The sequence below is a fragment of the Pituophis catenifer genome, unplaced genomic scaffold (assembly GCF_029215685.1).
Source record: "Pituophis catenifer annectens isolate HBS135680 unplaced genomic scaffold, rPitCat1.0.hap2 SCAF_8, whole genome shotgun sequence".
NCBI classification, from domain to species: domain Eukaryota; kingdom Metazoa; phylum Chordata; class Lepidosauria; order Squamata; family Colubridae; genus Pituophis; species Pituophis catenifer.
In genome coordinates this window covers 28,644,457-28,670,866 of record NW_027256888.1, presented here as the reverse complement: position 1 = coordinate 28,670,866, position 26,410 = coordinate 28,644,457, and the positions used below count along the sequence as shown (strand labels likewise).

Sequence of the window (26,410 nt, the reverse complement as noted above, 5' to 3'; positions counted from 1 at the left end):
TTTGTAATGCCTCTAAATTTTTATGGTCTGTCCATACTTCAAACGGGATAGTAGCCCCTTCCAGGATGTGACGCCACGTAAGTAGAGCCCAACGGACAGCGAAGGCCTCCTTTTCCCAGATCGCCCACCCTCGCTCTGTGGTGTTTAATTTGCGTATAAGCACAAGGGCGTATCCTATCCTGTTCATCTTTTTGCAGCAACACAGCTCCCACAGCAACATCACTAGCATCGGCTTGAACGATGAATTCACGAGACAAATCAGGGTGTTTAAGTACCGGTTCTCTGGTGAAAAGATATTTCAACTGTTCAAACGCACTTTGACATTGAGCTGTCCATTGCAATAACTGGTTTGGTCTTGGTTTTATCACAGGGGATTTAGTGCGTAACAGGTCTGTTAACGGTAGTGCTATAGCGGCAAATGCGGGGACGAATTGGCGATAGAAATTCACGAAACCAAGGAAACTTTGGAGTTGTTTCCTGGTTTTCGGCGCTTGCCACTCAACTATAGCTTGGACTTTACATGGATCCATTTCTATCCCGTCGCTTGAGATCCTATACCCGAGGTAATCTATTTTTGATTTATGGAACTCACATTTCGAGAGTTTTATAAACAGTTTAGCAGCTAACAACTTCTCTAAGACCTGACAGACTAACACAATGTGTTCTTCCAAGGTGCGCGTATATATTAGAATGTCGTCTAAATAAATAAGAACTCCTCTATACAAATGTTCATGCAAAACTTCGTTGATAAGCTGCATGAACACCGCTGGAGCGCCTTGAAGTCCAAACGGCATAACTCTATATTGGTAGCTACCAAGAGGGCAGTTGAAAGTGGTCTTCCATTCATCGCCCTGTTTGATATGTACCCGGTAATACACTTCCCTTAAATCGAGTTTTGTAAAGACCCGTCCTGTAGATAGTGCAGCTAACAAATCCTTCATAAGCGGAAGGGGGTATAAATGTTCTATACACACTCCGTTCAAAACTCGGAAGTCAACACATAACCGAACCCCACCGTCCTTCTTCTCCCTGAAGAAAACTGGGGCGGCCATCCTAGATCTACTAGGGACGATGAAACCTCTAGCTAAATTTTTGTCGATATATTGTCATAACTCGGTTAATTCTTGTTGGGTCATGGAATACATTCGAGGTTTCGGTAACTTAGCCCCAGGCACCAACTCGATAGCGCAATCCGTAGTCCGATGGGGGGGGTAGTACTTTGCATTCCTCTTCACTAAATACAGCTGAAAGGTCTTGGTAAACAATAGGAAAGTCCGGTGTATGTGGCACCTCTGTGGAGGCACAGCTATTGTCCTGTGCCTCACTCGACTGTCCCACTGAAGAAGCAGGGGATGGGACAGCAGGTCCCAAAGGGATTCTAAGCTTACGATAACCCCCCTCCCACCAGATGTGAGGCTGCCATTTATCTAACCATGTGAGACCCAGAATAACTGGTTCTATCATTTTTTCAACCACAATAAACTGGATGGACTGTTGATGTTCACCTATCACCAACAACAAATGTTCAGTTATGTGGTTAGCAGGTGCCCCCCAATAACGACCCATCCATCTGTTCGAACTTCACAGGAACTTTTAGCTTTTTTATCTGTAAGCCCAGAGTATCCACCACACTTCTCCGCACCAGACAACGGGTACATCCAGTGTCTATTAAAGCACCATACTGAAAACCCGTTGTGCTTCGGGGATTCCTCAGCACCTCAGGTATGACAAAAGGGAACACAGTTTTGCTCATCATAGGGTCCTCCGGCTCGTCATCATCACTGTCGCCCGATACCACCGGGAATTTCCCTGCCACAGTGGTTGGTGTAATATCACAAGCCTGATGGTCTACGACGGACTTTGGTCCTTGAAGTGCTTGTGTACGGTCTTGTGGCTGCTGTGGTCGACCTCTGGTCTCTACCCCCATAGCCGGCTTTTCGGTCTGTACTCGTAACGGAGGTACAGGGCATTCAGCCGCTCTGTGTCCTACCTGATTGCAGTGAAAACAACGAAATGCCGGTCGCTGAGACCTTTCAGGTGGGACGACGCTGGGCAGAGGTACTTGAACCCGCGTGGTTGGCGGCTTTTCTGAGGCTCTCTCCGTGGGAACCCGTCTCTGTTCCACATTAACTTCCGACCGAGGCCTAAACTCCCGGAGGGAAATGTCCAGTTCAATAGCGGCTTTAAACCAAACAGCTAGGCGCGGAGCCAGGCCTCGGTACGCACAGGCTTGACGTAACTCATGGTCCAACCCCATCCGAAATTGCTGGACTAGCATCCGTTCAGGCCAGTCCCTTAAACGACTAGCAATTTTCCGGAAATCACGTACATAGTCTTTTGCAGGAACACCCCGCTGTTTGAGGGCTACAAGATCTCCTTCCGCGATTTGTACACTGGAGTCATCCTCAAAAGCCGACCGGAGAGCTTCTAAGAACCTACCCATGTCCACCAGTTCTCTAGCATGGTTGCGATGTAATCCCGCCACCCAATCTGCTGCATCGCCAGTTAACACAGCCATAATGGCTACCACTATGGCCCATTGTGATGGATACCAGCGACCATACTGGTCTAGATGACTGACCACCTGGCTTAAGAACAACGCCACATGGTCTGGGCTCCTGTCAAAGGTGGCTTGCAGTGCAGGAGGGCCCCAGATTGGAGGTGGTGCCCACATCCCAGGAACCGGGATCCATGCTGGGGGTGGTACAGGCGGTCAATTCTCCCCATCTCTCCTTAGGTCTCCAACGGGCCTCCGTTCCCCCACAGGACGTTGTGCCCTCCTTCCAGCTCCTACCTCTCTTCTGTTCGGTGGTTGTTCGGAACCCCTGGTGCTATCCTCCCTCTTAGGCAGGTGGTAGTCCCGGTCTTCGATCTGGCCCTTTCTTTTTCCTGTTTCCTGTTCCCTTCGGAGTTTGGGGCTAGCAATGTGAAACCGAACCTCTGACCTGGAAAGGCCCTCATCCTGCCAAGACATGCCCTATAACGGCTCCGCCCCAGTGGCCCAGGGTTGCCAAGACGGGGCGTCCCGGAAACTCCCTTCTCCAAACCGATCTCTTATGGCATCCATAGCACTGGGTTCAGTCCCTGTAGTATCATAGCCCCAGTCCGCCTCCTCGTCATCTGTCCAACGTCTCTCCCGCCAACCTCTAAATGACGGACCCAATGGGGGGGGTAGGTGGCCATTGGGACCCGGTATGAGTAGAACTTGGCCACCAGCCCCCACCGAAAACCTGTCCTGAAGGGTCTAGCCTTTGACTCTGCGCACCAGCCGTCTCCACACAGTCCTCCTCACGTAGCTGGCGCAACTTGGGTCTGACCACCGGTTGGTGAGGGGTTGCGGTTTGTAGCTTCTCCTCTTCCACAACCACCTCCTCCACGTCAGCCTCTCGAGGGGCCTCCAACTCCGAATCACCTAGCACCGTCCCTTCTGCCATCTCTGACAGCCTTTCTCACTGGACCGCAGCTAGGGAACGTAGGCAGTTGAAATTAGTGGGTGGGGGAGCGCTAACTTTCTCTCGGCTAGTTCACCCAACTGCACTGGAAACAAGCCACCACCAGAATGGAATAAAGTGGTTGCAATTTCTTTAATCAGGTTCGGCACAGCAAACACAGGCAGGAGAAAGGCACAAGCCGGAAACAAGGTTTAAAGTTAGCGCTACACGCAATCGCAGTGTAGCGCCTTTTATATACGCAGCAATAAATCAATTGGCAATCAAACAGTTAACATCACCTCTCCTTCCCCTAGCTGGCCTGTAGGAGGAGCGCAATAAACCAATTTGCAATCGAACAGTTAACATCACCCCCTCCTTCCCCTAGCTGGCTTGTAGGAGGAGCGCAATAAATCAATTTGCAATCAAACAGTCAACATCATCCCTCCTTCCCCTAGCTGGCCTGTAGGAGGAGCGTGCCTCTGTTACATCACAAGGCAGTGTCATCTGCATACTCCATGCCCCCTGATCTCCGATGAAAGCGTTTGCTTCATTTTGTGCGCGAGTGGTAAAGACTTCTCAAACAGCTGATGACACGCCCCTAGAGAGTCCAGCAGCTCGCCCCCTCCTCATCGTCCTCCCCATTGATGGCGAGACCCAACCAAGGATTGACAACCACTCAATAAGCAAATTTCTACAAATGCCAGCTGAGAGGGTTTATTCCTTACAAAATAGATATCCTTGAAAATTTCTCTCCATCCTGTGTCCTGTTTGGTGTTTGTCAATGTTTCGAAGGAAAAGAGTACACGCTCACCCAATTTTTTTTCCCTAGAGGAATTAAACCAACTAAAGATTGGGTCAGAGATTGTAAAAAGTTTGAGGGTCCACTGATCCATATGATATGGTCTTGTGAATGTCTGATAGACTTCTAGAATAGTATTTCAATGTACATAAACATTAAGATATTAAAGTGATGCTAAATTATATTGTCATATATGCCTGGCTCAGCTTGGGGAGCCTCATAGGCATCCTGCCATCAAAAAAAAAGGAGTGGGGCGGAAGGATGAGAGGGAGAAAGATGAAAGGGCAATAAAGTTTTGTGTGTACATGATAGGAAATGGGGGGGGGGAGCGGATGACAAGTGACAAGGACCAAAGCAGCCAGATCCTGTTTGTACCAGCATCCCACGGCCAGGTACCCTGAGAAATATGAGGATTACTCCCAAACATCCCAAGAGTACTCAAAACATCATGGCGAGCTCTGGTTGGCTGGAAATGGAGTGTTCGGGGAGGGGGAGAAGGGCAAACCTACACCTTATTTTGCATCCAGCGAGCATGGTGATTTCAGAGCTGGCTTGAATTTACTGCAACCAACACTCTTAGTAAAATAACACTTTGGTTTAATGGAGTCAAAGGCTTTTCTTTCCTAAGGGATTGGATTGGGGCAGGTCTGACATTAAGCCAGCTCTGCAGTTGTGGTCAACCCATAGAGGAAACCCCCTCTATCATGGGGACCATGCGAACAATGTCAGCTCAAGGAAGTGACCAGGAAGAGATTGAAGCCTCGGGGGAAGCATCCTCGAAACCCCCTCCTGGAGAGCTAGATCTATCCGGATGGCTGGGAGAGGATGACCTACAAAGACCCCAATGGTCCCTCAGGGTTGAGAAAAAGGAAGAATAGGAAGAGAAACCCATGGGAGTGACATTCACCTGTGGGGGCTGAGGCAGCCGTCCGCGAGAGACCTGAGTGGAGCTGGAGGAAGAATCGAGCACAGATGAGCCAGAGCAAGAGGACTGAATGCTGGAGGAAGCCATAACGTTCCTGAGGGGGGGCTTTTGGTAATCTCAAAGCTCAAGAAGCCCTAGCCTGGGTGGCATATCCCACTGACCAGCCAACTCCAGCCACGGCAAGTGAGAGGGCAAGTATCTCTGCCACTGCAAGGGCAGCAGCAGTGAGCTCCTTGGCAACCACAACCATCCCAGTGCCTAGCCCCACAGCCTAGCCTGAACTGGCTGCAGGAGCAGTGCCAGCAAGGTGAAGAGGATGCAAGACACCAGCCCTGAAAGTAAAGTTCAATGGAGACCCCAAGCACTTGGGGTTCTTCCTAGCACAAATTTGGACATACATGCAAGAATATGGTCTAGAAATAGCTACCGAAGAGGCTAAGGTACGATGTGTGGTCATGGCGTTAGAGGGGGCCACAGCTGAATGGATGGTCAAACTCCACAACAATGATGCCCTGGAGCTGAGAAACTTTGACTGCTTCATAGCTGTACTTTGGAAGTGCTTGAAAGGTCCTTTAGCTGATTGCAAAGCCAGAGATTGCAACCATCAGCCAAGGGCACAGGGGGATGGCCGGGTGCATCCAGGAGTTTCGGGACCTGGCCTGCCAACTGACTGACTGGCCAGAAGACATCTTAATCAGATGTGATGCATTCTACAACACCTGCATTTCCAGAGGTGCCCCACCCAACCTCCATGGCTGGTTTGTCCTAGCAGAGGAAGTGGAAATCCACCTGGATTGATCCAGATACTGGCCAAGCCATGGATGGTGAAGATCCCCCCCCCTTTGAAAAGAAAGAACACAAGCGCGTGAGTAGCCCTTGCCGCTGATCCATTAGCTGTTTCTGGTGTGGGAAGGAGGGGCACCGAGCTGCTGACTGCTGATCTGCATGCCCAGCCCAGAAGGCAACTCAGGATCCTGCCCAAAAACCAACGAAACCACAACAGTGAGCCCATGAAACTGTTCTGAAGAGAGTGGAAGTCGTAGAGTCCTCCAAAGAGGGTGAGAGAACTCTGACTGACCCAGTGGGCAGCCCGGTTGAGTCAAACTACGATGATGATCCCTTGGTAAGTTGCCTGGTCAACCCAGTGACCATCTCGATAGAACTGGTGGTTCAATCCTCAGAGCGAAAAGGGAGCCTAGTAGCCTTACTGGACTTGGGGTGCACCAGATGCCTGATCAACCCTGCCCTGGTCAAGAAACTGGATGTGAGACTCAAACAGCTTAAAGTGCCCATAGTTTTTTGCCAGCTGGATGGCTCAGTAGCAGAGGGGCAGCAACATTTGTTACCAAACCAATAGAGATGAGGATAGGCGCGCGCATAGAGACCATGAGCTTCATTGTAGCCCCTGGAATGGAAAGGAACCTTGTCTTGGCTCCAGAAATGGAAACCCTGTGTGAACTGGAGGAGGGGGCTGCTAAAAATCTGGCTTGCCAGCTATGAAGGGGGAGGGGAAAGGGGCATCAAAACCTACTTTGAAGCTACAGCAGGCAAAATTAAAAAGGGAGATTGGAGTAGCCACCAAAAATTAATCCCCTGGTGACTCTTGGATCCCCAAGGAGTATTGGGACTTACTGGATGTCTTCAGTGAATAGGGGTCAGACCCCACCAGCCAACTGACTGTGCCATAGAAATCCTACTGGGGGCCAACCTACCCAAACCTAAACTATATTACATGATCCCTAGGGAATTGGAGGAATTGCAGGCTTTTATAGACAAAAACCTGGATTCATCCAACCCACCAGACCGAGGGTGGCTGCCCCGGTACTATTTAGGGAGAAGAAGGATGGGCCCCTTTGTTTATGTGTTGACTATAATGGACTTAATGTTGTGTGTGTAAAACATTTACTCACTCCCCTCATGAAGGACATGCTGGCCCATTTGGCCAAGGGAAAGGTCTTGGATTTGCAGGAGGCATACTACCGAGTCAGGATCAAAGCAGAGGATGAATGGAAATCAGCTTTCAATTGCCCCCTAGGATGCTTCCAGTTCCAGGTTCTCCCTTTTGGACTACAAGAGGCCCCTGCTGTGTTATGCAGCTAATAAATGAAGTGCTACATGAACACCTGTATAAGGGAATGTTAGTTTACCTGAATGACATTTTAATGTATATTAAGACCATGGCAGAACCCATAAAACTAGTTAGAGCTGTACTCAAGAAGCTTTGAGCAGCCGAACTATATGCCAAACTGTCCAAATGTGAATTCCACCAGGGTAAAATCAACTATCTGGGCTACCACATTCCCCACAAGGAGATAGAGATAACCCCAAAAAGGTACGGGCAATTCTAGAATGGGCTGATCCCCACACCCAAAAGCAACTACGAAGTTTCCCTGGATTTATGAACTTTTACCGCCAGTTCATCCCCTCATTTGCCTAGATAGCCCTCCCCATCACCAACTTGATAAAGACAAAAAGAGAAGGGAAACCCAAATCCATCCAGCTGCTTAAATGAACTATGGAATGCCAGGCTGCATTTGAAAAGCTTAAGAGCTTGTTTGCAGCAGAACCAGTGCTAAAACACCCAGACCCCAACATCGCCTTAGTCATTCAGGCTGATGCCAGTGATGTCGCAGTGGGCACAGTGCTTTTACAGGAAAATGAGCAAGGGGTCCTGCAGCCCTATGCCTACGTTTTTAAAAAGCTAAATGAGATGGAGCAGAGGTGGTGAGCCTGGGAGAAGGAAGCCTATGTGGTGCACTGGGTGCTCCTTGGAGGCATATTCTAGAACAGTGGTTCTCAACCTTCCTAATGCCGCGACCCATTAATACAGTTCGTCATGTTGTGGTGACCCCCAACCAGGGGTGGATTCTAAATTTTTTTACTATCGGTTCTGTGGGCGTGGCTTATTTTGTGGGCATGGCTTGGAGGTCATGTGACTGGGTGGGCATGGCTAGCTGGTCATGTGACTGGGTGGCCATGGCTATGTGTATAGGAACAACTCAGAGGGCTGAAAAAAGTCATTTCTGACAGATCCTCGCACTTTTGACTGGTCCTCACACTTATGACCATCTTCACATTTATGCCCGTGCAGCATTCTTAACAACCATGTCACTCATTTCACAACTGCTTCTCTTCACCATGGTGATAAGATAGGGCAAAAAACATAAAATGTGAGAACAGTCGTAAATTCGAGGACTGGTCAAAAGTGCGAGGACCAGTCAAAAATAACTTTTTCAGCCCTCTGAGTAGTCCATGTGCACAAAAGGACTACCCAGAGGGCTGAAAAAAGTGATTTCTGACAGGTCCTCGCACTTTTGACCGGTCTTCGCACTTATGACTAGTCATCATGCCCATTGTAGCATTCTTAACAACCGTGTCACTCATTTCACAACTGCTTCTCTTCACCATGGTGACAAGATAGGGCAAAAACGTAAAATGTGAGGACAGTCGTAAGTTTGAGGACTGGTCAAAAGTGCGAAGACCAGTCAAAAATAACTTTTTCAGCCCTCTGAGTAGTCCATATGCATAAAAGGATACAGCAATAGAGAGGGATGAAGGAAGGGAAGGGAAATTAGAGTAGGAGTGAGGGTAAGAGAGGGAGGTAGAAAGGAGGAGAAGGAGAAAGGAAGAGGAAGTAGGAAGGAGAAGAAGGGGGGAAGAGAAAGTAAGAAGGAAAGAAAAGAGAGAGGTGGTAGGTTTGAGGAGAATGATTGCTGTACAATAAAAAAGATGAAAGGGAAGAAAACCAACCCCAAACAAATATAAGGATATTAAGATAAAGAATGAACGGTTAAACTTTAAAGAATAAAAGAGAACAAATATGAATAAATAGCAATAATTAGAAACACACATACAAACATACAATGTATTTTCTTTGAACAGAGTATTTAGCCGGTTCACAAATTTAACCAGTGTTTAGTCATTTCAATTAAATTTACAATTTCTATATTTTCTTTTTGCCATATTTATTCCTCATCTATTTTTTTAAAAAACCATTACCCTTCATCCTCATCTCTAATCTTAATCAAATTCAATTTTTCCCTTCTATTCTATATTATACCCCTTCCCATTATCATCTATTTTTATATCCATCCTCACATTGGTTAGTTATGTAATTATGTAATACAGTTGTTTAATACAAATTCAACATTTTAATATAAATCAATTAGTTATATAACTATCTTTTTTGTATATCAATCAATATGAACATGAATATTCCAATTATTTCCATGCAATCCAATTTCTTACAAATCAATTAATTATATTTACCAATAATAATAAAAAACCAAATAATTTCCCCCATATATTCCTCCAAACCACAACTTAACCATTTCTGCTTTCAACACAATATACAATTAATAGTATCTCAATTATTACAATTCCCTAGTTAAATAGAGCTTTTTTCTTTTGTGTTTTAAAATCTTGAACCTCCTCTTTTGCCCTAAATTTCCCATTGTTTGCAGTTTTGCACCTACCTTTTTTGGTGAGGAAAAAGAATAAAAAGAAATCTCTCTCTGCCTCATTTTGTCACGTTGCTGCTTTACTTTCAGTTTCGTTTTTCAACATAGCTAGGGGAAAAAAATCTGCTCCTCTCTTTGCAGCTAGCAACAGAGCCCTCACAAAACAGCTGAGAGCAAAACAGCTGAGAGTCTGGAGGCTGATCAAATCAATTTATGGTAATTAACCTATGCTGAAGCTGAAAGGGTCTGTTTTTTTCTATTTTTGCAGGGACCGGTCTTCTCATTTGTTTTAACACTGATCAGCTGTAGGGCGGCCCTTTGAAGCCCCGTGGCAAGAATTTAAACAGTTTGTTTCCCTCCAGTATTGGAGGGAAACAATTCCCTCCGGAGGCAGCAATAGATTGGGAGTGGGTGGGGTAAGCAAACGCCGACCGGCGATCCAACAGAGGCAGAGGGTGAGGGTAAGTGAAGGTGTGGGGGCAGGCAGCGAGAGAGGGCTTTGGCGACCCCTGTGAAATGGCCGTTCGACCCCCAAAGGGGTCGCGACCCCCAGGTTGAGAACCGCTGTTCTAGAAGGAGGGAAAACCTCATTTGAACTATGGACTGACCATAAAAATTTAGAAGCCTTTAAAAAAAGCCTAGAGACTATCACGCAAACAGGCTCGCTGGGTCCAGTACTTTAACCAATTCAACTTCACATTAAGGTACCTCCCAGGGAGGGGATGAACTTTCTAGCAGATGCTTTATCCAGGCTGCCGCAATACAATATTTCAAAGCCAGATGTGATTAAACCAGTTATCCCCTCCAAGCAACTGGCGGCCCTAGTCACCACCCGGGCACAAGCCAAAATGAAAACCCAACTAGCTGATGTTTAAAAGGGCACCCTAAAGGCAGCTTTGGAGGAGGATGAGTAATTCCAAAATGCACAAGGGAGAATGTACAATGCAAGATGGTCTAGCTTGGGTGGTAGCTAAACTATATGTTCCACAAAGCTAACAATTAATGGTTCTACAAAAAAGCCATGATTCAAAAGTGGCGGGGCACTTTAGCTTCATAAAAACCCTGCACCTAATCAAGTGGCAATTTTGGTGGTCGTCACTGAAAAAGGATATAAAGAGCTATGTGGCTAGCTGCCCCATTTGTGCCTCTGCCAACAGGCAACAAGGGAAAATACCTGGGCTTCTCCAGCCATTAGCAGAGCCCAAAGCCCCATGGAAAGAGATATCAATGGACTTTATTGTAGAACTGCCTGAAAGCTCGGGGAATACCTGATCTGGGTGGTAACTGATCTGTTCTCCAAGCAAGTGGACTTTATACCCTGTCAAAAAATCCCCTCAGCAAACAGTTTGGCTAAACTGTGCAGCACATCTATCAGCTGCATGGTGCTCCAGAAAGAATAATCTCAGATCACGGAATGCAATTCACTTTGCGGCTTTGGTAGGAGTTGTTAAAACATTTGGGGCCTCAACTCAGGGCCTCAACTCCTCACATCATCTGGCTACTAATGGAGGGTATGAATGGAACAATGGCATCCTGGAACAGTAACTCAGATGCTATATTAATTACCAACAGGATAATTGGATGGACCTTCTCCCTTTTGCAGAGGTCACCTACAATAATTCAATGCACAGTAGCACTGGGTTCCCTCCATTTAAAGTGGCCACAGGACAACACTATCTATCCCTGAATTACCTTAGGCCATCCCATTGACTGCATCACTGAAAGATTGGGTTGCCCAGTTACAGAACACCTGGCTGGTGGTGTTCACCACTTTGGATGAAGCTATGGAAGCATACAAAAAACAGGCTGATAAAAAGTGCATCAAGCCAAAGGACTTTAAGGTGGGAGACATGGTCTATCTCTCTACCAAATTCCTACAATCTAGATAACCATCAAAAACATTGGGGCTGAAATACATTGGACCTTTCCCCATCAAAAGGATTATTAATCCACTAACTGTAGAACTTGAGCTGTCAAAAATGATCAGACATGTACACCAGGTATTTCACTGTAGCTTACTGAAACCAGAAATCACATCTTCCTTGCATCCCGAATCGCAACCACCTCCCGACCCCATTATGATCGAGGGAGAGCAGCACTTTGAGGTCAAAGACATTTTGGATTCTCACATACATCAGGGAAAAACTCAGTATTTGGTAGTCTGAAAAGATTTTCCCCCCTCAGAAACTGAATGGGTCAACTTCCAACATATTAAAGCCCCCAAACTGCTTTAAAAATTCCATGACCGATATCCAGATAAGCCACATTTCATTTTTCATTTTTTCATTTTATTAAATTTGTATACCGCCCTACTCCCGAAGGACTCAGGGCGGTGAACAGCCATAAAATAAAACATATAAATACAAAATTTAACTGATTGCTAATTGAGAAATTTTGTGTATTTCTCTCTCCCCTCTTTTTTTTTTTCCTTTTCCAGGACTAACATCTCTGTCAAGGGGGCTGAATGTCAGATCTGCCTGGCTTGGCTTGGGGGATCTCACAGGCATCCTGCCATAAACAGAAGAAGGGGAGAGGGAAGGATGAAAGGGAGAAGGGGGGAGGATGAAAGGGGGAAAGATAAAAGGGCAATAAAGTTTTGTATGTACATGATAGAAAATTGGGAGGGGGGATGACAGGTGAGAAGGACCAGAGTAGTCAGATCCTGTTTGTATCAGCATCCCATAGCTAGGCACCCTGAGAAATATGTGGATTACCCCCAAACATCTCAGAGTCCTTCAAACATCTTGGGGAGCTTCGGTTGGCTGGAAATGGACTGGTCATAGGGGAAGGGGGGAGGGATGGGTTGGGGCAAACCTACACCATATTTTTGCATCCAGTGAGCACAAAACTTTCAGAGCTTGCTTGACATTACTGCAACCAACACTTAGTAAAAGAACCATTTGCTTTAATCAAATGGAGTCAAAGGTTTTTCTTTCCTAAGGGATCGGATTTGGACAGGTCTGACATATATGGCAAAACCCTGGGTAGGGAAAAATGGAAAAAGTTATATTATTATAGATATTTTGATTTTGGAAATGGGTAATTTTTCTGTTCTGCAAATGGCAGTGTTTTCAACAAATCAACAAATGAAGCAGTTATGTTCTTCTTTAGTATAGATTTTATGATACTTTACAATAACACTGTGATATCATTGGGTAATTTCATTTTATGTTTGCATTTAATTATAATAGACAGTACTATACGGTATTTTTTATAAAGCAGAGACTATAAGTTAATCATAAACAGTAGAATTACATTTTAGTACAATACTGTTAATTTTAACCCTTTACTATGAAATTTGTTAAATTATATTAGTCTTAAAATGGTTGTTGGATTTATTTAGTTTTAATTGTTATTATTGTTCAGTTTGGTGCTCTTTATTTTTTACATTCTTCTAAAATAAAGAAAAATATTTGAAAATAAAATAAAATACAGGTAATCGTCATACAAATAAATAAATAAAATACAGGTAAACATTCCAAGTTGGCCTGGAATTTCCACTGCTAAGCAATGCGGTCATAAAGTGCGATATCATATGATGGTACCTCTTAGCAAAGGCATCATTAAGTGAATCGCCATGGGTCACAAAATGAGGACATCACATGGCCACCATTTGTGACTGCCTGCCAGCTTCCCCATTGGCTTTGCTTGTAGGAAGCCAACAAAGAAGGTCACAAATGCAGGATACTGCAATGTCATAATTACAAGCCAATCACAATCATGGAAACATTGCAGTGGTTGGAACTAGGAGGACTAATAGTAAGTATCTCTCATTTAGTGTCATCACAAGTTTGAATGGTTGTTGAATGAGTATTAAGCAGGACCACAGGTAATTAGGCAAAGGATATCTTCTAATCTAAAACACCATGGGAGAAGGGAATAGGTAGAGCAACTGGGAATCCTTACGAAGTGACAAACCCCAAAACTGGAACATCTACTGGAATGTCTGAACTGGAAGACTCTTGATGATGGAATCTAACCAGTCAACATTACTAGATTTTGTTTTGGAGAAGAAGCCAGAGGGACAAGGCAATCCAGCCTTCAATTTCAGCAGCTAATTCAGTTTATTTGAGTTCTTAGGTTTAGTAGGTTCTATATCCAGCTCAGGAAGCAAATCATGGGATAACTTCTGTACCACAGACCTTGGAGAATCAAGATGGGCTGACTGAAGGTCTGTTGACATCTCTTTCCAATTCAAATAACTTTTGTGAATTTATTCTTCTACAATCTACTCACCAATTAGATTAATGGGTAACTTGAACTCTGCAGCTGTAACAATAGCAGAAAAAATGGTGGCTGCTCCTCCCATATCTGCTCTCATGGCATCCATATTGGCTGAAGGCTTGATGGAAATGCCACCGCTGGGAAAAAATATAAGAGATACCACAAAGATTGGTCTCTTTGCCCACCCGACCCCACAAAACTTTCAATATCAAGAGAAAACTTTGCTCAGATGCCAAGCCACAATTTTTTTGTTATAATAATTGAAAAAGCATGGAAAATATGGCACTATTATCTGACAGGAAGGTTCTACAACATAGAGGAACATTCAATTCAGATCTTCTGGAATAATACTGGAGAAGAATTAAATGAAGTCCACAGGCTGAAATTGTAGGTAAGCAGAACAATTACAATCCATCTGATGGTAAAAAATACTTTAGCACCATGATTCCCTAATAGGTGCCTGTAAAGCAGGGGTGAAATGCTCCCGGTTCAGACCAGATCGTTCGATCTGGTAGTGATGGTGGCAGGTGGTTCAGAGAACTGGTAGCAAAAATACCTGCCCTCCTCGCCCATGTCCAGCTGAGCCACGCCATCATCAGAGACTTTTTTTTACTTTTAAAAACATTTTTTCTACAATCTCTGAAGAGGTTGTAAAAAAAATGCTTTTAAAAGGCTCTGACGATCCCAGCTGAGTTGCCTGATCGTCAGAGGCATAAAGCTTTTAAAAGAAAAAAAAAAAGCCTCTGACATCAGAACCTTTTAAAAGTATTTTTTCTACAACCTCTTAGGTTGTAAAACAAATGCTTTTAAAATGTAAAAAAAAGCCTCTGACAATCACAGCTGAGCAGCGCGATCGTCAGAGGTGTTTTTTTTTTACTTTTAAAACTGGTAACTTTTAAAAGTAAAAAAAAAGATTGCGCGCCACAGCTGATCACCCCCCCTTGTGCACTGTTCTACTTACCACATGGCTCCTTTTGGTGTGCACTATGCACGTGCACCTTGCATTTGGTGCGCACTGCGCACTGCACATGCTCAGCCAACGAACCAGTAGTAAACCGGTTCAGATTTCACCACTGCTGTAAAGTTCCCTTTGTCTAGACTCACTATGCGCCTTCTTTCTGAAAATGAATCCCATTATCAGAAGCCCATTTTTCCAGTACAATTTCAGGAATTTTCTCCTATCCTGCTCCCAGGCCATGAAAGCCTCACTCTTAGACAGCCTCAGCATTCAAAAAATATAGCCCTGTCTCCTTGTATTTCTCTTATTGATAAGATAGAGAATAATCTCTGCAATGGATTCTTCATTTAGGAGATTTATTCATTTGTATCTTTATATACAGGTGGAAAGAAAAACTTTCCAATTATTCCATAAATCCTGAATGGTCCTTCCATGATCCATATCTGAAGCTGCACAGCTTTCTCCCTTTAAGACATGAGACCAGAACTGGAAAGCTTCTTTCCCTAGAGACCACACGACCTTGGGAAGATGAATGAGCTGAAACCATCTTTCCTACAATTCCTTTCAACAGAGTTTGCATTGCATTCATTTGCACTTTCAAAGCACATATCCTGGGAATGGGAGAAATTAAATTCTGCTCCAAAAATGCTCCGAAGAAGATGCTCACCTATCAAAAGTTATCCCCTTTCCAACAAATACCAATGGAGCTTCTTTGGGGTTGCTGCTGCCTTGGTAGTGGACTTCCAAAAAGACTGGGGGTTCATCCGAGCCTTTTGCCACACTCCAAAATGAGCCCATTGCTTGCTCTTGTATCCAAGATTTATCTCTGTAATGGCAGGGAACAATTTCCATTATTTCTTTCCCAGTTACTGAAAGAGGACATACACTACATTCCCGAATGCCAGCTGATTGACAAAATAATATCTCAAATTTTAAGATGACAAAAAAGTAAACACATAAAAAAGAAATATACACACACACACACACACACACACAGTCAGGTCCAGAAATATTGGGACATCGACACAATTCTAACATCTTTGGCTCTATACACCACCACAATGGAGTTGAAATGAAACAAACACAATGTGCGTTAACTGCAGACTGTCAGCTTTAATTTGAGGGTATGTACATCCAACTCAGGTGAACGGTGTAGGACTTAGAGCAGTTTGTATATGTGCCTCCCACTTGTTAAGGGACCAAAAGTAATGGGACAATTGGCTTCTCAGCTGTTCCATGGCCAGGTGTGTGATATTCCCTCATTACCCCAATTACAATGTGCAGATAAAAGGCCCAGAGTTCATTTCAAGTGTGCTATTTGCATTTGGAATCTGTTGCTGTCAACTCTCAAGATAAGATCCAAAGAGCTGTCACTATCAGTGAAGCAAGCCATCATTAGGCTGAAGAAACAAAACAAACCCATCAGAGAGATAGCAAGAACATTAGGCATGGCCAAAACAACTGTTTGAAACATTCTCAAAAAGAAGGAGAGCTCAGCAACACCAAAAGACCCGGGAGACCACGGAAAACAAGTGTGGTGGATGACCGAAGAATTCTTTCCCTGGTGAAGAAAACACCCTTCACAACAGTTGGCCAGATCAAGAACACTCTCCAGGAGGTAGGTGTATGTGTGTCAAAGTCAACAATCAAAAGAGGACTTCACCAGAGTGAATACAGAGGGTTCACCACAAGATGTAAACCATTGGTGAGCCTCAAAAACAGGAAGGCCAGATTAGAGTTTGTCAAACAACATCTAACAAAGCCTTCACAGTTCTGGAACAAGATCCTATGGACAGATGAGACCAAGATCAACTTGTACCAGAGTGATGGGAAGAGAAGAGTATGGAGAAGGAAAGGAACTGTTCATGATCCTAAGCATACCACCTCATCAGTGAAGCATGGTGGTGGTAGTGTCATGGCGTGGGCATTTATGGCTGCCAATGGAACTGGTTCTCTTGTATTTATTGATGATGTGACTGCTGACAAAAGCAGCAGGATGAAAAACTCGAAGTCCAAAGAGCTTCCATTTTATGTGACCTCGCATTCCTACGCAACTGCCGTGATCAAAATTTAATCCCCACATGCTTCCAATTGAAATACCACTCCAACTCTGCAGCCACCCAACGCATCCTGAAAAGAACAGAATTGGCCCTAATCAGAAATGAACTTCACACAAAAAGATTCCTCCTAGACCGAATCAACAAAGATCTCCTCACACTTCACCTCAAACTCAGCAACAAGATCCACCCTGCACTTTGGGACAAATCCAAACAACTCGCTGTCTGGAGAGCCGAAACACAGACCACCCTCAAGACAGACACACACATTAACAAACTCCGAAGACTACAAGAATGCCAGAAACAAACCTCTCCCCCCCCACAGCCATACATGAAACAAACAGTGCATAACATCTCAGATAGGATCCTCACCACAGCCGAAACCAATGTCCTTTCCAAAGGATTCAACTTTGCAGTCGCTCCCAAACACATCCCCACTGAAACCATTATATGCGGAGTTGAAACCAGCCTGACCAAAGTCAACCCCGACGACGCTAACAGAATCCGACTCGAAATCACCAACATCCTCTGCACCAGCAAGCCACCCAAAAGCAACTTACCCAAAGAGGAACAGACAGCACTACTTAACCTGAAAGAAGACACCAGCATAATAATCCTACCAGCAGACAAGGGAAACGCCACGGTGGTTATGAACACATCTGACTACCAAACCAAATTAACCAACCTACTCCAAGACCCCACATACAAACCCCTAAACACAGATCCCACCACCTACCTGGAAAAAACCACTAGATCCAAAATAAAAGCCTCCCCCATCAGCGAAGAGATCCAACAAAGAATCATTCCCAGAGAGAAATCATCCAGATGCCCTAAGCTCTATGGTCTCCCCAAGATACACAAAGAGGGAACCCCACTTAGACCTATAGTCAGCTCCATAGGCTCACCTCTACAAAACCTAGCCAAATTTCTCGCCAAACAACTACAGCCCTATGCAGAATCCATCAACTCACATGTAAAAAACTCATTCCAGTTCATAGAAATCATAAAGAAACAAAACTTACAGCCCAGCGACCTACTTGTGAGCTTCGATGTAATATCCCTCTTCACCCAAGTGCCAATCAAAGAAGCCCTGACAGCTATCCAAAACAAATATAACCCCCCCAAGCACATTCTAGATCTGACCAACCACTGCCTATCCAACACATACTTCATCTATAACGGACAAAAATACAAACAAATAGAAGGAGCACCCATGGGATCACCCCTCTCACCTGTCATTGCTAACCTCTACATGGAACACTTTGAAACCCAAGCTCTAGAAAAATCTGATCACAAACCCAAACTCTGGCTCAGATACGTAGTTGACATCTTCATAATCTGGCCACATGGGAAAGAAAAACTGGACAACTTCCTCACACATCTCAACAGCCTACACCCCAAAATACAGTTTACCATGGAAACAGAAGTGAACAACCAACTTCCCTTCCTGGATGTCTTAGTCTACAGGAAAGCCAATGGCTCCCTAGGACACACCATCTACCAGAAGAAAACACACAAACCGCTATCTGCACGCACTCTCACACCACCACCCAGCACAGATCAACTCCGTAGCCAAGACACTCATCTCCAGAACAAAACGCTTAGCTGACGAACAACACCTAAAAACCGAACTACACACTCTCACTAACGTACTAACATCCAATGGATTCCAAAGAAATAAGATTACCAACCTAATCCAAAAAGAAACCCCCACTAAAATCCAAGACAGAGAACAAGAAAACGGCAAAGCCCTCCTCCCATACATAAAAGGCACCACAGATAGAATCAGCAAGATCCTCCACAAACACAACATCAAGACAGCATTCTGCACAAACCAAAAAATATCCACCATCCTAAGAAACCCCAAAGACAAAATTGAGTTAGAAAATCAAGGAGTATATGAAATCCCATGCACCGCCTGCCCCACCACATACATCGGACAAACCAACAGAAGAATAAGTGCACGCATTGAAGAACACAAGAACTCAGTCAAAAAAGAGGAACCAACTTCTTCCCTGGTCCAACACCTCAAAGCCACAGGACATGATATTGACTTTAAAAAGACCAGAACTATCGCCAAAACCGAACACTTTAACAACAGAATAATCAGAGAAGCCATCGAGATAGAAAAACGTCCACACAGCATGAATAAACGAGATGATACCTCCCGCCTACCAGGCATTTGGAAACCCACCCTTATTGACAAACGAGTCCCTAACACAAAGAATGACACCAGACCCACACTCACGACAGCCACACAGGATGTAACCACCACACATCCACGCAGAAAGCAGACTCAAACCCACACTGAGGATGAGGCACAACTGGTGACCAGAAGCCAGACCACAGCTGGATCATTAGCCCCTTTAAACCCCTCCAATCCATGCATGAAGCAGACTGACACTCACCATGAAGAGGTAGCACGGCCACGAACACGAAGCCAAACAACAGCAACACAGCTCACCAGCTCAAATCCCCCTGCTACTCAGACTAACCCGAGCACAACCAAGCCCCACCTAAACAGAACGCACACCCATCCAATCAGAGCACAGCCAACCCCCCATCCAATCAGAGCACAGCCAAACCCCCAACCAATCAGAACACACCTCCACCCAATCAGAACACAACCAAGTTCCCACCCAATCAGCTTACACCCCCACTGGCAGTTAAAAGGAAGAAACAGCTGCGATCACACACATTGCTCCTAGAAGCACGAAGCCGAAGACACCAGCCTGAAGATGACGAATGAGACTTCGTCGAAACGTTGCCAAGAAACCTCCAATTTTACGCGGGAGAAAACCCGAATAACCAAAGACCTACATACAAACACCCGCGAAAACCTCAGAAAAAACACACACACACAGACACACACACACAGACACACATATATTTACCAGGTTTCCCTTTTACAACTATTATGTGGAAAAACTCCTCTGCAACAGTTGCTTTTACAGTATCCTTTTTAAATTCTTTTACAGTAAAGCATGGACATTTTCATGAATGCCTTTGGCAACAAGTGACACCATCCTGTCCTTCCTCTTTGCAGGAACTCATGGAAAGCTGTAGACCAACAAAACATTATTCTCAGACCAATCAAACAGCCAATTTGTTAGGTCTGTACCAGTGGTGAAATGTAAAATTTGTTACTACCGGTTCTGTGAACGTGGCTTGGTGGTGGTGGTAATGTGACTGGAAATCAGCCAAAGTAAAATATGCTGGAAATCAGCCAAACGATAGGTGGAGGTATGGAGGAGAATATGCTGGAAATCAGCCAAAATAAAATATGCTGGAAATCAGCCAAACAATAGTTGGAGGTAGGGAGGAAAATATGCTGGAAACCAGCCAAACAACAGTTGGAGTTATGGAGGAGAATATGCTGAAATTCAGCTAAAATAAAAATTGCTGGAAATCAGCCAAACAATAGAGGAGAATAGATATAGAGGAGAATATATTGGAAAATAATCAAATTAATACGGGGTGAAAAAGAATATGTTGGAAGACAATTAAAATGAAGTGAAACAATTTTGAGATTATTCTGTGTAAAATGAAATGCGTAATAGATGATAAACTCAAGAAAATTAAGTGTAAATTGACAAAGTTTAAGATCTAAAGATTGGATGAAATGGGTCCAGACATTAAGAAATACAGATAGAATTTTGATTTATAAATTGAAATAAAAATAGAGTGATAAAATAGTAAAGTAAATACTTAGATCAAGAGGTTATAATATTTCTTAAATTTGTGTTTTGATATTGATGTTAAAAGAAGTAGTGGAGAAAATTTAGGAAAGAGTTAGAATGAACTTTGATTTATATTTGGATATAAAAATGAGTGGAGTTTATTTGGGAATTAAGATTTGTGGTGATATAATAGTATGGCCTAAATTAAGATGTTGGAATTTATGTTAAAAATTTTGATTTGATTTGTAATTTTAAAAGATGCAATGAGGAAATTTTGAATATAGTTTGTTAAAAAATGTAAGCGATTGTACCTATTTATGACTGGATCAAGACTTCATTCTTAAAAGATATATTTTATGTTTATGTTTGAAAAAAAAAATATTTTTTAAAAAAAGAAGTGTGGACTTCTTAAAGCCAACGCTGGCTGGAAAATTCTGGGAGTTGAAGTCCACATTTCTTAAAGTTGTCAAAGACAAGAAGTACTGGTGTAAGGTATTTGATGCATAGCATAATACTGGAGATAATGTTAAACCCATGCAACACTGGTACCTCAAATGCTAAGCTAGCACGGGTCACATGAATGTGACTGAGGTCCAGCTCTATTTAATCAGTCTCAGAAATATGCTACCAACTAACAACCTCTTAAACGGAACTTACCTTTTATGAACAGTCACATTGCTGCTGAAGCTTTTCAATTTGTCCTCAATGATGGTAGCAAATTTGGTTGGTGTGATATGGTTTGCAGGGCCTTCCATAAGATATCTGGCCAGGTTCTGGCCTTCTGCATAGCGAATCCCTTTCTGCCAGGCATCAATTCCATCACTAAGTAGAGACACAGAATGTTTAGCTATAAAGTACTACTCTGAAGTTTTCTTAAACAAAACAGAACTGTAGAACTTGACATTCATGAAAGAGAAGATCAAGCTCAAAAACCCAATCTGGGAACAATGTGAGTGGGCTGGAGAGTCTTCAAAGACAACAGATGCCTAGAGGACAGGGTGGGGAGCAGGATCATATCCAAAGGATTGCAGCTTCTGCTAGGATTATTTCTTTCTAAGGAAGAGCTCTGAATGACAAGGGGCTCTAAGGAAGACAGCTGATTTTTTTAAGCTGGACAGCTCACACAAAATAATATTGGCCTGGACTTCCAGAGAAGAAATGGCAGATAAGACTTATGACTGTGGTGGAACAAAGAGCTGACAGGTGCAGGCTCTTCAATAATTCCTCTCCAGACAAGGAGAGGATTTGGGATTGCCCATAAACGTTCCAGACAGTCTTTGTGAGGAGATCACAAGATAATAGCCTCTAGTAGCTTTATTTCTCTGGGAGAAGAAGAAATAACCATCTTGTTTAAACCATGGCCAGCACTTTTAAGGACACTGGATTCACATGTTTCCCTTTCTAATTACTTTTGGAAATTGCTTGTTAATTATTTTTCAGCTGTTAGGAACCTTCAGATCAACATATTTTACAGCACTGGGTGAATTTCCTTCAATTCTTAGTGAAATAAGTTTTAAATACAAGTTTAAGAACTTTAAATTTTTATTTTGGAATAAACAGCAATGATTAGAACTTTTTAGAAAGTTATAAATGGACTAAAGAGCCAGAAAGATCAGAAAAAAGATTGAGACTTCCGGCGGTGACGTCAGAGCAGAGTGGATGAGGGTGTGATTTATAGCTCCCGAAATCCTAATTAATTCCTTTTTTTTAATTGAAAAAGTTTTTCAAATACAGATTTTTCCCCCTTTTTTCCCGCCCTCCTCCCTAACCCCCCCAACCCTAACCCTCCCCCTCCCCTCCCCCCATGGCTTCTTCAAGATAAAATCATTGATATCAAATTAAATAATACTTTACCATCCTTTTATACCACCCCCACATGCTAACCATTTCTTTCTAACATTGTTATTATATCCCCCTTATACTATACATTTCAAAGCAACCTTCAGCTATAAAACTATATAATAAATCCTAATTTGGCATTTATTCAACTCAAAATCTACCCATTTCCTCCACCCCCATACATATATCTCTTAATTTGAATTTTTTATATATATTAATATCTGAACCTAACATCCCTTTTCCTAAAGTAAACAATCAGTAACCTAACCTATCTCCACCCCTTTTCCTACAGATCTACCATACATAGTATTTTAATATCTTTGATCTTCTGTCCACACCACACCACTAAGAAATATTTCCATATATAAACAAAATCCTCAAATGACTTTAAGTAATCCATATAATATCTTCTGTAATGTCTTTCGACTAGATTATTAATTCCATCGCCCATGTAAGGGTAACATCAAGTTCTAGTTCCAACAGTATGTTCAGTATCTTCAATTACAATCTGCCCCCATCAGTAATGAATATTTTCGTGTATAAAAAACCACCCGAGTGACTTTATATTTATGTTCCATATAGTATCTTCTGTAATGTCTTTCATCTAGATTATTAATTCCAACCACCGTGTTAGGGTAACAACCAGATCTTCTGCATGCCCCAATCCCATAGTTCTCATGCCTTATAGCTCAACATATACATAATCGATTTTTCAAAGAATCCAGAATAGAAAGTTCCAATCCACTCAGTTGGAGGCCATCTTCCACATCCCAAAAACACAGCACTGCAGAGATCTGTTATTCTTCTCAAAATAGTATAAGTCAATAATTTGCCTCAGCTATATTTTCATGTATCATCCATCTATAAGTCCCGCTTATTATATTTAAATGTCTCTTAAGTAACTGGCATTACACTGTTGTTTAGTCTAAAATTTTTTAGTTTTGTAGGACCTGCTTCTCCTCTTCTTAACTTTTTGTGGTTTAGATCTCCATCCTGGTTGCCTTTCTAGGACTTGTATATCAGCTGATTGATTTCCATGCTGGTCTGTAACTTGATAAGACATCACATTAAAATCCAAAGCCGTCTCTCTTGTATTTATAGATAATCCAGCTATAACCTCTGAAGGAGAATCCAAAAGCGACTTGTCCGAAAGGGCCTCTGTGACTTGTTGTTTTTCCATTACCTCCATCTCCATCTGCTTAGCCTGGGTTTCAATCTCTTGTTCATCTCGCATTTCTTTATTCCCGTCCTGTCCTAACACTGATAGTCTACATGGAGATGTTGAATCCTTTTTAAGAACCTTGTAATAAAATTCTTCTGCTTTTCCAACGGTATTTAATTGATATCTTTCTCCTTGGTATCTCAATATTATGCCAATTGGAGCATCCCACCTAAATGGGATGTTTTGTTTCTTTAGCTCAGTCACCAAAAATCCAAATTCCTTTCTGTCCTTTAATATCTTAGACGGCAGCTCTTTATATATCCAAATCTTCCTTCCATTCATTTCTAGAGTGGAGTTAAAAGACTTTTGCACAATATCATTTCTTATTCCTTTATCAGTAAAGTAAATCACCACATCTCTAGGCAACTGCTTTTGCTTTGCCACCCAAGAATTTACTCTGTAGGCCTTGTCAATCTTACAGGATACCTCTTCAGGACTAACCTTTAAAATCACAGCCAGAACTTCAGCAGACATCTTTCTCAAATCATCTCTATTATTTTCCTGTAGTCCCCTCATTCTGACCACAAATGGCATGGACCTGTATTGCATCATTGTGACTTCTTTTTCAATCTTTTGTTTTATATTATCTGCATTACAAGTCTCGTGATCAGCTTCCTTTTTAGACTTTACTTCTGAGCAAATGTCTTGAATATTTATCAAATCATTTTCAATTCTTTCTATTTTATTGTCCAGATTATAAATCTTATGATCAGCTTCCTTCATTTTAGACTCTAGTTCTAAGTTGGTATCTTTATCCATCTTTATAACTATTTCTGAAAAAGTTTTCAAAGCTGTTACAATCTGTTGTTTCAGATTGGCATACTTTTGTTGTACCAGCTCCTTAATTTCCTGCCTGAATTTTTCAAGATTCTGGTTCACAATCTCATCATATCTTGCCATCTCCTCCAAGACAAATTCCTTTAGGTCTTTAAAGCCATTCTTTTGAGTCTGCAAGTTCAAAACTTGTTCATATGGTTTGAAAATGGTGGAAACTCCCCCCACTGCTTGTTTGTCTGGCTTTATCAATTTTAACGCCATCCTGCCACACAAACTCTTTTTTTTTTAAGAAAAGACTTCTCTCCAAACGGTATCAATATCAAGTCTCCAAGAAGGAAGAAACATAGAATAAGAATTTTTCTTTTCAATTCTAGCCAGCGCTATTATTTCTGCTACTTTGTAATGTGTTAAACTATTCAGGCGGAAGGACTTTCGCTTTCAGCTTTCTTCTTCTCTAGCCTCAGCCAGTCATCATTTTAAACTTTTTCTCCTTCGCTTTAAAATCACTTATAAAATTGTTAGAAATACTTGCGATTTAGGGTCCCAAATCCGGATTTCATCCTATTTGTTTAAGCAATCTGTTAATTTTCATTGAATGGATTGATTCCGTTGTCCGGCTCTGCAAAAAGCAGAGTTCCCTCGAAGCCCAGAGCAGCGGCGAGCTGTATGGGGAGCCACATTCTGCTTCCTCCCCAAGAGTAATAAAAAACTCTGGGGAGTTCGCAGAGGGCTCTACCTGCCCTCGCTGGCTCTATCTCATGTCTCCTTGAGGAGACGGAGGTTTTCGAGCCGTCTCTCAGCTGTAGAGACGGCTCTTTACAGGCAACGAGGCTGGCGGTCCCGAAAGACCGTCTGGCGGCGATGGAAGTCAAACCGGAAGCCCCGAAATCCTAATTAATTCCTGATAAGGAGCCCTTTAAGGGCATTTCTGATCCCGGAGGGATCAGAAAACTAAAGGGGAAAGTTGGAAGACTTCGGACAATGCGCTATCGTCCTGGATGACAAGACCAAACCGCTTAAATCCTGCAGGGAAAAAGTCCGTCTTCAAGATGGACCAAGAGCGATGGCGGCCACACAGTGAGGAAGCAAAAAGTGGAGCCAGCATTGGTGGTCGAGGAGGATCTAAAAGAAGAAAAGACGAAATTCTATCGAGTAGAGGCACAAGAGGAGTGAGACACGGAGAGGAAGGAAAGCGGCGATTGAAAAGAAAAGCGCAAAACGGAGAGATGATTGTGTGGAGAGGTTAGTGCAATGGGAGGAAGGATCCCATAAAGGGGATACAAAGTAACAAAGAGAGATACTTGGACTCAAGCTAAGGGCTTAACTTGAAAAGGAAAGTGAAAATGGCATGGAAAGGAAGGGATACATAAACTTTGGACTAAATAAATAAATGAAGAGATTAGAGACTATAGACTGGTGGACTAAGGAGGAAGTAAACTCAGAAAGTATAAATAAACTTACGGTTATTTCTGTGGACAATTATGGATTTATAAACTTGAGATATATTAAGAAGATTGCAAAATTGCAGTGGGAAGAGGAAAAAACAAGAAGAAACACAGAAGAAAATAGAATACAAAGAGAAGAACTTGAAGGACTTAGAGACGGTACTGTGGAATAGAAGGTGACTAAGCTTGTACTGTGTGATAGAAGGAGCCTGATGCAATAAGGACTTGAGAGAAAATAATAGAAAAGAAATTTAAAAAAAGAGAAAATTTGGTTGGAATTTAAAACAATAATAGAAAGTGTAAACTGAAAGAAATTAATTTGTTGATTGGTTTTGAAAAGTGGGGGGGAAATAGGAAAGGTTGTTAAAAATTAATGAAGTGTAAAAGAATTGATTGGATTTGTGTTGAATGAACTAAAGGGATTGGTATATTTGTATTACTTGGTACTTCACAATAATTATAGAGAATCTATTTGAAAAGGACCCAGACTGTGGGGGCAATAAGCTGACTTTGTATAAATATACAAAAGTATGAAGGCTATTGCTTAATGCATTGTAAACCGCCCTGAGTCTCCGGAGAAGGGCAGCATATAA

The 26,410-nt window shown here is 42.8% G+C and overlaps 1 protein-coding gene across 1 annotated transcript in view; it reads right to left on the bottom strand.

The window, feature by feature from the left end:
* The window catches only part of LAP3 (leucine aminopeptidase 3), an 80,248-nt gene that overhangs the window by 9,177 nt on the left and 44,661 nt on the right, over positions 1-26,410 (bottom strand). Inside the window, exons 6-8 of the mRNA XM_070948233.1 lie at positions 21,192-21,356; positions 15,465-15,623; positions 13,852-13,976 (exon numbers count right to left, since the gene is read on the bottom strand). Coding sequence (XP_070804334.1) covers positions 13,852-13,976; positions 15,465-15,623; positions 21,192-21,356 — 449 coding nt within the window. The remainder of the gene's footprint in view (positions 1-13,851; positions 13,977-15,464; positions 15,624-21,191; positions 21,357-26,410) is intronic.